Source organism: Spinacia oleracea, chromosome 4 (assembly GCF_020520425.1).
Source record: "Spinacia oleracea cultivar Varoflay chromosome 4, BTI_SOV_V1, whole genome shotgun sequence".
Classification (NCBI taxonomy): Eukaryota; Viridiplantae; Streptophyta; class Magnoliopsida; order Caryophyllales; family Amaranthaceae; genus Spinacia; species Spinacia oleracea.
Genome location: NC_079490.1, coordinates 20,638,053 through 20,648,870, shown reverse-complemented (window position 1 = coordinate 20,648,870; position 10,818 = coordinate 20,638,053). Strand labels below are relative to the sequence as shown.

The window sequence follows — 10,818 nt, the reverse complement described above, 5'->3', positions numbered from 1 at the left end:
TGTTGCTTACCCACGACAGAAACTGCTTTGCCCAGCCGCGACCAAGAGCCCAACCGCAACCACCACTTGCGCCCAGCCGTGTCGCCGAGTTCCCCTGAGCACCGTCTGCTGCCGTAGCTCCCTACCGCCGGCCAGCACCTCTCTTCCTATTTTCTTGGTTATTTCTTAAACCCTAAGTAACTAATTATTTTAATTAATTATAGTTTTTAATTTTAATTATGTTCTTAGTATTAAATTTATAATTTTTATGGCTTGAATTTGATTTTCAGTTTTGGTGTTGCTAATTATAAACGAATTATTTTTAGTTTTGGTTAATTAAAAAATTTAGTTAGGACTTAATCATGTTTTGTTAATCCAAGTTATGTTTCCTTGAATTAAAGTTATGGTTTTTGTGATTTAAATTATAAATTTAAGATTATACGAATTATATAATAAAGTTATTAATTTTCAGATTATCTAATTAATTTGAAATATTGGTTTTGATTGTTTAAAGTATGAAATTCAAGGTTTTATGATTGTAAATCATGGTAGGTTGAGTATGGATTATTAAATTTATTGTTTTGACGTACTAGGAACGTAGATTGACCTTGGTGAAGTTTTTAAATGAATTTATATTGCTGAGAATTTAAAGTACGATGTTTGCAAAAAGTTTTCGACGAATTTCAATCACTAGTTCAATAATTATGATGCTAGGAAATCAAATGTTTAAGTTTTGATATTGGGGAAAGTTCTAAATATGTTTAGGATGCATTTAGAATGCTCTCTTATGGTTGTCAATGATTAGGAATTGATTGGGATTATTTGTTGGTTGTTTTAGGCGGAGAATTCTCTTTAGGCGACTTTTGAAAGTGTTAAAGTGGTCTATCAGTTTGTTTACACAAGGTACGTACATACCTGTGTGCTTGGAATGTGTGCTAATTGTTGAAACCATGTTGAATTTGTTGTTGAACTTGGTTATGTTGATATTATTGTTGAACTTGGTGATGTTGATATTATTGACGAACTTGATTATGTTGAAATTGCATGTTTAATACTGTTGGACGGACATATTGAACTTATATTGCATTATGAAAATTGTAACATGTTAGTATGGATGATTGATACAAACATGTTGAACACTAGATTATTCTATATGTTGGTTTGGATCGATTGATTATTGTTCCCTTTTAGCTTTTCACTACTTTATGAGGGCGGTGGACCTTGTTGAGTAAGTTGAAACTTTATACCCATATACAGGGTTGATCATGGTTAAAGGAAAGGTTGGGTAAATTGGAATGAGTCTTGATTGATGCCTTTATGATCACTTACTTAATTCCAAGATAAAAACAGTTGTGAACGAATGTGGACTGTATGCCTTATGTGATTGTTGAGTCATAACATAGTCTCAATTTGTAAATCATGTAAAGTGAAACTGAGTAGCAATAGCTTTAGACTGTGCACGTCTAAAGTGACGGACAAACAAGAGTTGGGGTTCATGGTGGTAGCCCATGGCCTTTTCTGGGACCGGATTGATCACCGTGTTCTATTTTTATTCAAATGTTCCTCGATATCGCAGGTCTCTGAGGTTACGGAGTCGCGCCCGTACCTCGTCTTCCTTAGTGAAGACTGATGGACGGACAACTCAGTCCATTGTCTATTTCAACTAAAATAATATTATTGTTGTAGGTCTAGCCTAGTCTAGTCAAGTATGGTCGTCAAATTAGCATGTTATGTCTGCCCTTGTTTATGTTCATTAGTATCATGTTAGGGTTGTTCGTTAATAGTATCATGTTAGGATTATTATTGTTTTAGTATGTAGTACTCAGCTTTGCTGATTACGTGCTTTGTTTGTGTGTGGTTATCATGGCTATGCCCTATTGATCCTGTGATGACCCAACTTTGGTGAGCAGTCTCTAAGGATCAATGAGCGTTGCCCATCTACAGGTTTGAAGATGATGCATCATTGGGATCGGGATTAGAGAGCTTGTAGTTATAATTGCTTTATTAAGTGGTTCGGTTTGTTAACTTAAAATTGAAATTGTCGTACTATTCGTATTTCCTTATTTCAGTTAATTGGTTTTGGACCTAATATGTAATAAGATTATTTATGAACCTACAAGTTAGTTTTATGTTTTCCGCTGCAAAATTCTGAATAAGCCGTTACGTTTTCACATGGGCGATAATGCCTTGATAATTCTCTATGTTTTATATTAAAAGGTTATTTTAGAAAATAGAGAATTGTCGGGGTGTTACATGTCCGCTGCTGACCATGCAAAAATGTCCTTGTGATCCCTGAGCAGTTGGATCAGATCGATTCGGAGCCCCGAGCTTAGGCCTTTGCCAATTCGCACGCTCCTATCTGAGTCGTCTTCGAGGAAGATATCCTCCATTTCTTGATGCGGCTCGGGAGATAGAGTCTCGGGACGAGCGTCAACCTCTGCGGGTTTTACCAGACTACTCGTGCCTGTTTTTCTCCTCTTCGCCTCATTTTCCTCTTTTGAGGGATCTTTCATTTCTTCTTCAGCCTCGGAACCGTCTCCTAGCTTAGGCTTGCGGATGGCGGTGTGGCAGGTTCTTCTTGCAATCTCTTGATCACCCCTAATTCATTCGGCGAATCCTGCGTCCGAGACGTATATCATCAGTTGATGGTATGTGGATGGGATTGCTTGCATCTTGTGGATCATGGTTCTCCCCATGATGACATTATATACTGAGTCGCAATCCATCACTAGGAATTCGTCTCGGAGAGTTTTAGCTGCTTGGCCTTCGCCAACCGTAACTGGTAGGGTGATCTTCCCCCGAGGAATAGCTGCGGATCCGTTGAATCCGATCAGGGGGTAGTTAACTTTTGTCAACGATTCTTCTGATTCCTTGAGGATCAGCTGCTCGAAGCAATTTCTGAAGATGATGTTGACGGCGCTTCCTCCGTCAACCAATACTCGGTGTACGTTGTGGTTATTGAGATCCATGGAGATTACCAAGGGATCGTCATGTTTGTATTGGACTCCGAAGCAATCATCGGCAGTGAAAGTCATGTTCGGGGGGTGCGGTTGACTATCTCCCACGGCGCTGAAGTTCACTCGGTGGGAGAGAGATCTTAGGTGTTTCTTGCTGGCCTGGCCAGACCTCTGCCCTCCGAACACCACCAGGATGTCGTTCTTCTTCTGCCCTGTGGCTTCGTAAACCCTTTTCTGGGATTGCTCCTGCGGCTTGCCGCTTGCGGCCTTTTCCTTTTCCTCCCTTCGGTCTAACAAGTATTGCTTTAGGTATCCTCGGCGAACGAGGTCCTCAATGTTATCTTTCAGCGAGTTGCATTCCTCGGTATGGTGACCGAAGTCATCGTGGAACTCGCACCATTTGTTCTTGTTTCTCCGAGCTGGGTTGGACTTGAGCTTCCCTGGTAGCTTCCATTTCTCGTCATTTCTGTGGAGGCTAAAAATTTTCTTTCGGGGCAGAGCTAGTGGAGTGTAGTTAGTGTATTTGGGTTGAAGTTCACCCTTTCTCCCGTCTTTCTTCGGGCTCATGTCTCTAACTCCCACTTTCTCTTTCCCTTTCCTTGAGCTGCCCTCGGGCTTGCCCTGGTTGGTTTTCGTATCTCTCGGATCCGACGATCCTTTCAATCTTGCAGCAGCTTTGTTGAACTCCTCGATTCTGATGAATGCATCTGCCATTTGGAGCACGTCGGCTATTTTGGAAGGGTTTTTCATCGACAGTTTGTCACGGAACTTCCCCTCCTGGCCGGAGTGCGTGCTTCAGAGCGAACATGGCCACGTCTGGCTGCAAGTTTGGTATGTTGGTTGATTCTTTCATGAATCTGGCCATGAATTCTCTTAGAATTTCTCCTCTTTCTTGTTGGATGGAGGTTAATTCTGCGGTGGTTCGCTCGGGGTGATTGTTGCTCACGAACTGCGTGCAGAATCTCTTCTTCAACTTCTTCCAGCTTTTGACCGATCCCTTCGGCAGCGATCTGAACCACTCTCCCGCCACTCCGGTTAGCGTGGTTGGGAAATATTTGCACCAACATGCTTCGGAGTAGGGGCTCAAAAACATTTGCTGCTCGTAGGAGATGATGTGGTCCCTCGGATCCGTGGTTCCGCTGTATGTCAGGTGTGCTGGTAGTCTGACCTTTGGGATTTCTTCCATGATCAGCTCATCCGAGAATGGGGATGACGTTGGGGTCATGATTCTTTTCCCGAGTCTAGCCCTGATGCCTTCGCTTGCCGGGGTTCTGTTGTTAGAACGTTCGATCATGCCTCATGTCTCTTCTTCTCCCTCGGCTGCTGACCTCGGGTCGTTCGCTGGATCTACTTGATTCGCCCACCCCCAGCCTCGAATGGATCGAAGGTCTTAACCTCGAATGGACCGAGGGCCTCAACCTGCTGAGTACCGAGCTTCGGATCCGAGTGTTAGGAGCAGTCGATTCGCTTTGGAGAGCTGTTGGGGTAGGTGTTGGTTTTGCAAACCAATCTGGTTGCTGTTGTGCCCTTTTTTGGGTATCCCACGTGCTTTCCATCCATCTCGACGTTAGGTGTATTCCTGTCAAGGGAGGGAGATCTCGTTCAGGTCTGGAGACTTCTACACTAAGCGGCTCGTTCAGCCGTCGCTTGGTCCTCCTCTCCTCTCTACGGTCCTTTGCCAATCCTTGCTGTTTCTCGTTGAAGAGGAAGTTTTGCATGATGGTCATGGCCGCGTTGAGTTCTTCCCGGGATGGAACTGGAGGTCCTGCGGTTGCGGCGGTCGTAGCTCTGTTTGGCTGTGACCTCGCCACCGATTGAGGGTGTGCCTCCTCATCAGATTCTGAGTCTGATTGCACTATCATTTCGTCATCATTGTTGTTGACAATATCGTTAACCATTTTCAGGAAAGAGATGGTTCGCGTTTTCAAGGCTTTGAAGTGTTCTTCCCCACAGACGGCGCCAAATTGTTCCGGTGTTATAAAGGTGGAAACAATGGGCTTCGAATGAAGGCCCTTTCGTGTGTGTTGAATATCTTGCTTGCTTGAATGAGTCGAGTCCGAATTCACCTGCACAAGAGTAAAGTCACTAGCCTCGGGGGTGTTTCCGAGGAAAGCCCCTCCGATGCCTAAGTAAGAACGATGCTCGGATCCTAGAGATATGTTCTCTAGAAGAGTAGTCTTAAGGCGATCAATAGACGTACCTTGAGGTGTGAGTCTTGGCGGCCTATTTATAGTGTTTGTGTAATAAATGCCTATATGTCATTTATTGCTATTTGAGCCATGGGCCTTGGTTGATGGCTGAATAGCCCTTTGGAGTATAGTAGGTTTGATGTTATTGTATTGAGCCATTTAGACTTTGCACTTAGTGGCCCAATTGGTATTCAATTGGTAGCCCAAACACCTTTGAAATTAAATTACTACTCCGTATGATATTTAAGATTTTGCTGATGTACAAGTAATCTTTAATAAGTTACCTAACGTCCTTATGCAATACTCCTACAAAGCACAAAGTACTTGGATCTTTATCTTTTGTCAGTAATGGCGTTGGTTCTTTTTTCAGTTAAAACTCAAGGACAATTCAACACTTCAGCTTTATACTCCCTGCTCCCCAAAACCTCATGTGGGTCATGTCCCGTCTCTATAGATCATTTTATCCAATCTTAAGATTAGTTACTTCCTTCGTTCTTATTTATACGATACATTTGGGTTTTTGATAATATTCACACAAGTTTTTTTGACTTCCTTTTGTGATTTATACATAAGAAAAAATATAATCGTGTGGGAAATATTAGATTCATTTCAATAAATATTTTTTGAGTATCAAAATTTCATAATTTTCTCTTATACATAATGAAAGATATTAAGGTTTGAAATCATGCATTGACAAACGTGCCTAAATAATTGTGTCATTTAAAAAGAACAGAAGAAGTATATATTAAGGTTCTCTTTCAATTCACCTCATTTTTTTAAAGATTTATCTAACTACGTATCTGGAATTACATGATATTTTTTTAAGATGTATTTTCATGTAATAAGCGCAAATCAAGTGAACAAATGTTAATTTTCGCTTATGTAAATTGTTACACAATATGAGATTCATGGTTGATAATTTCAAAAGGTAGTTACAATTAGTGGTTGTAGCCTTGTAGGCAAGTTGCAAAGTTTATTAAACATAAATTAACCTTTTACGTCCTTCAATTCACCATCCATTAGCTAAAAGCCAAACAACACTTTACAATAAAGAGGAGGGTTGTATGCATTAGTAAACAACTAAGAAAGAACTTACTAGAAGTAAATTTAGCACTAATCTTCCAAATTCAAAACCTAAAATAAATAAAAAAAAATTGATAAAAAAAATTACACCAACATTTGAAGGACCCCCTTATTTCACCTCAAACTGGCACCTACATTGAGATTATACACATTAGTAGTTACATTACCAAAATTACCCCCTTATACGAGCCGTATATGTCATAAACGGTTTTCTAAAGTAAACCCGATTCATCTCTCACATAACGGAGCACGCATTCGGGTTTTCGTCACTAAAAATCTCAAACGAATCCGCTTGCGGTGCAGCATGCAGATTCCAATCCAAGGGCGCAGGTGACTCCACGTCACCCCCTTGGTGTACATACGCGTAGGAATAAGGCGGAGGAGGCGCAGAATAGTATGACGCACTGTAACTGCTGCTAGGATACGCCGTGTTGTAATTAACGGCGTAAATGGGTTGAGGCGCGTAGTAAGTCGGTGGTCCGTACTCGTACACCCGCGCACTCGTTGGGGGCTGCTGCTGATGTTGCGGGCTTAGATTTTCCGGGCTCGGGTTAGGGTACTGTTGAGGTGGAGGTCCATTAGGAGGATATGATTCACTGCTTTGCGGTCCACCATTAACCACCTGCTCTGGTGCTACTTCACCATTTCCAACGTTGTTGTTGTTGTTGTTGTTGTTTGTTGGGGTTGTTGCGTTGTTAGAACTGTTGTTAGATTTCTTCTTTTTCTTCTTCTTCTTCTTAGCACCACCGCCGGCACCATTTCCTCCAGCATCACCAGGGTTGTTACTCCCCGGTTGTTGTTGTGGTTCTCCGCATGCCGGAGTATTCACTTCGAATCTCACCTCTTTCACTTGTTGTTGCTGCTGCTGTTGCTGCTGTTGTTGTTGCTGCTGCTGCTGTTGTTGATGCTGCTGCTGCTGCTGTTGTTGATGTTGTTGTTGCAGTTGTTGTTGTTGTTGTTGCAGTTGTTGTTGTTGTTGTTGTTGCTGTTGTTGCTGTTGTTGTTGCTGTTCTGAATTATTAATATCAGTTCCATTTTGAGGTTCCTGTTGTTGTTCAACAGTGTTTTGGTTTTGGGGTTGTTCCTGTTGTTGACAATTGTTGGGGTTTCTGAAGGAATCAGGCCATAACTCAGCATGTTTTCCAGATTTTTCAAGTTTTCTTAAAAGAGTGTTGGCATCCACGTTCCCTGTAACGATCACTCTATGTAGTCTTGTATCCACATCTATTGTGTAAACTCCTGAAAAGAACATTCAAATACAAATTGAGTCTCTTTTTTCTTCTAATCCCTATTATGAAACAACAAATTGGAAACAGAGACTCAAATGAAAAAAAAAAAACTTTAAAAATGTGGTAAAATTGACAGAATTACCTTCAACGCTGTGGAGGATTCTCTTGACTTTACGTTTACAGCCTTCACAGTGAATGGAGACTCTTAACACCCATGTCTGCAACAAAAACAAAAAACAAAAACAGAGGAATTAATTACCAGAGGTTTTCAAAAAACATGAAGAAAAATGAAGGATTTTTTAAATTAAAAAAGAAGTTAATAAGTGATACGAAGTATAATATACCTGGTATTGGAGAGGTTCAGAATTGATATCTTGATGAGGGCATTCAGCCATGGAAGAAGGTTTAGAGAGAGAAAGAAGGAAAGCAAAAGAGAGAGAAAGTGGAAATGAGTGATGATGAGGTGAGCAATGAGAATTGATAGAAGAGAAGTGGTCTGACAAAAGAAGATGGAATAAATGGACTGAGTGAGTGGAATGGAACAAAGAAGAATAGGATTTGAGCCCTTTTATTTCATCATAAAGTTGTGCTCAAAATATCCTTTTTAATTTTTTTTATATATACTTAAAAATACTAAAATCTATAACTAGTATTTAAAAAGGGAAACCATATTTGATTAGATGATACTCCCGCCGTATTTATTTAAGAGATACACTTGGTCGGGCACGGGTATTAAGAAAAATAATTGAATGAAATAAAGTAATAAAACAAGTGGGGTTGAGTAGATATTTTAATAAGAAAAACAAGTGGGGTTGAGTAGATATTTATTTGAATCGTTCTTTTATAGTTTTCTACTGTGTTTGTATTACTCTAGGAGTCTAGGTGCATGAACGAGGCATGTTATGAAGTTGTGACAAATATTGTATCGGAGATCTTATGTTTTTCTTGTAAGATAAAGGGTATGTTCTATTTATCATGTTTTCAATTACATACTCCGTAGTATTTAAAATACGCTATACAAGTATATGAGATGAGTTTATGTGTTTCTTCTTAAATGATGTCTATTTAATTAGTAACTAGTGTGTGGCTCGGGCGATGCCCCGATTGATACATTGAATAGTTAAAATTTTAGACTTTTCTTAAGTTCAATATTTGATAAAATTCATGTATACCACAAAGGGAAAAGCATCCATCAAGTTCGTCAACTGCACAAACAAACTACGTCATTTATCATGAGAAATAATTTTTTAATTGCATATCTTATCATTTGTATAATTTGTGGAACTAAGTGATTCAAATTAATAAACACCAAATTAGATATATGCAGTCATGGAAGGCATTTCTGTAGTTGATGCTTATGAGACTTATGACATCATGTTTATTCATGGTTGTCCTAATTCTTTAATAATTAATTTCTTGCAAAATTAGTTAATAGAAAATAAAGTCACATAAAAAATTAGTTGTTTTAAACTTCAGGGTAACATTAATTATAAATTAATGTGAAGAGATAAATCACAATGGGTTGTTGGTTAAGATGGTAATGGGAGTAATCATCCACACTTGAGGTCTGGAGTTCGAACCTCATTGTATGTATTGAATTTTGGTTTTCCATGATATGATATATCATTTGATGAATGAATGATGTGGCACCAAGGGAATAGTGCTATGTGACACATAGACATTTTTCTCAACGCATTTTAATATATTAGTATAGATTTTCACTACACTTAATTCATTTTCGTTAAATAAGTAAAAATAATGTGAACAAAACAAAGCAATCCGTCCACTTGAATTCTGTCAAAATAAAGTTGAATGGAGTTGTTTAGGTTGAACATAATTAAATGATAGGAATTTTAATTTTTCATCAAATGCCCCTATTATTTAGTGAAATTCACATGATATCCTTGTGTCAATGTGTGCTAAATGTGAAGGAAATAATGCCCTTGGACCAATTATGCATTCTATGTTAAGTCTAATAAATGCGGTTCAGTATTAATTAACAAGTTAATAATTCAGTGAGATCAAGTGAGCTGAATGCCTAGCTAGAGGCCGCTTCAGTTCAAGTGAAATTAATGATATTAATCCACAGCTTACTCTTGACTGAACCCGTAGGGTCACACAAATAGTACGTAAACGGATCAAGTATTTAATGGCATTAAATACTCTATCTATGGATATTCGGAATCGACGGATCTTGGTTTCAGTGGGAGCTGAGATCGTCACAGGCAAGAAATGAATACTCCGGAAACGATGATATTGCCGGAAACGGAAATATGGATCGTATCGGAAATATAAATATTATCCAAGTCGTAGATGTTGCCGGAAACGGAAACATGGTACGTATCGGAAAATTTTATCGGAAATGGAAATATTGCCGGAATCGGAAATATTGCCGGAAACGGAAATATTGTCAGAATCGGAAATATTATCGGAATCGGAAAATAATTCCGGAAACGGAAATATTAAATATTTGTTCGAAATGGAAATTGATTCCGGAATCGGAAATATTGAATATTGTTCGTATCGGAAATGAATTCCGGAATCGGGAAATTAATCGGAAGCGTATCGTACGAATTAGCATCGGACGAGGCCTGCCAGACGAAGGCCCAGCACGAAGTCGGGCCATCGCCCAGCAAGCCAGCGCGCCAGAAACGCACCAGCCAAGGCTGCGCCAGGCCCACCGCAAGGCAGGCCCAGCGCGCGCCAAGGCTGCGGCAGCGTGTGGGCTTGCGGCAGTGGGCTGCGAGCTCGCGGGCTGCGCGCGCGCGCGCATGGCGCCCCTCGTGGGCTGCTGTGCGTGCGTGTGTGTTTGTGTGCTACTCGAATCCTAAAGCTACCGGGATTTGTCATATGATTAAATCTAACCCTAAAAGATTTAGTTTATTTAATTAGAGTCCTAGTAGGATTATAATTAAATAAATTAGTATCCTAATAGGATTCCAAATCCTTTTCCATAACTCTATAAATAGGTGCCTAGGGTCACATATTTACATCGAGTATTCAAGTATTCAAAGTGAGTTTTGAGAGCAAAATTCAATTACACAATTGCCTATAAAGTGCAGAAAATTCTAAGTACCTTATAGGCGATTCTAGTTGGTCAATCTTAAGGCGGATCCGGACGTGCTGTGGACTATCTACGGAGGGACGACACTTGGAGTCCTAAAGACTTGTTCTTGTTCGGTTCGGGCGCAGCTAGGGAGGGCACGCAACAAAGAGTATGCATCTAAACTATGCTAAATGATTATGTGTAAATAATATGTTTTCCTGGCTTTATGGTTTTTCCGCATGATTTATGAATTGTCATATGTATCATAACCTAACAGTGGTATCAGAGCCTCTTATTATTTTCATAATCTAAATTGCATGAACATGGTTAAATAT

At 39.9% G+C, this 10,818-nt stretch overlaps 1 protein-coding gene across 1 annotated transcript; it reads right to left on the bottom strand.

Annotated features, from left to right (window-relative positions):
* Positions 1 to 6,108: 6,108 nt before the first annotated feature.
* Positions 6,109 to 7,980, bottom strand: LOC110794671 (heavy metal-associated isoprenylated plant protein 35). Its single transcript, XM_021999635.2, has 3 exons — positions 7,782 to 7,980; positions 7,580 to 7,655; positions 6,109 to 7,447 (listed from the first exon to the last, which is right to left on the bottom strand). Exons 1-3 carry the CDS (start codon positions 7,830 to 7,832, stop codon positions 6,444 to 6,446), a joined length of 1,131 nt encoding a protein of 376 aa, XP_021855327.2. The 5' UTR covers positions 7,833 to 7,980; the 3' UTR covers positions 6,109 to 6,443.
* Between the last annotated feature and the right edge of the window lie 2,838 nt (positions 7,981 to 10,818).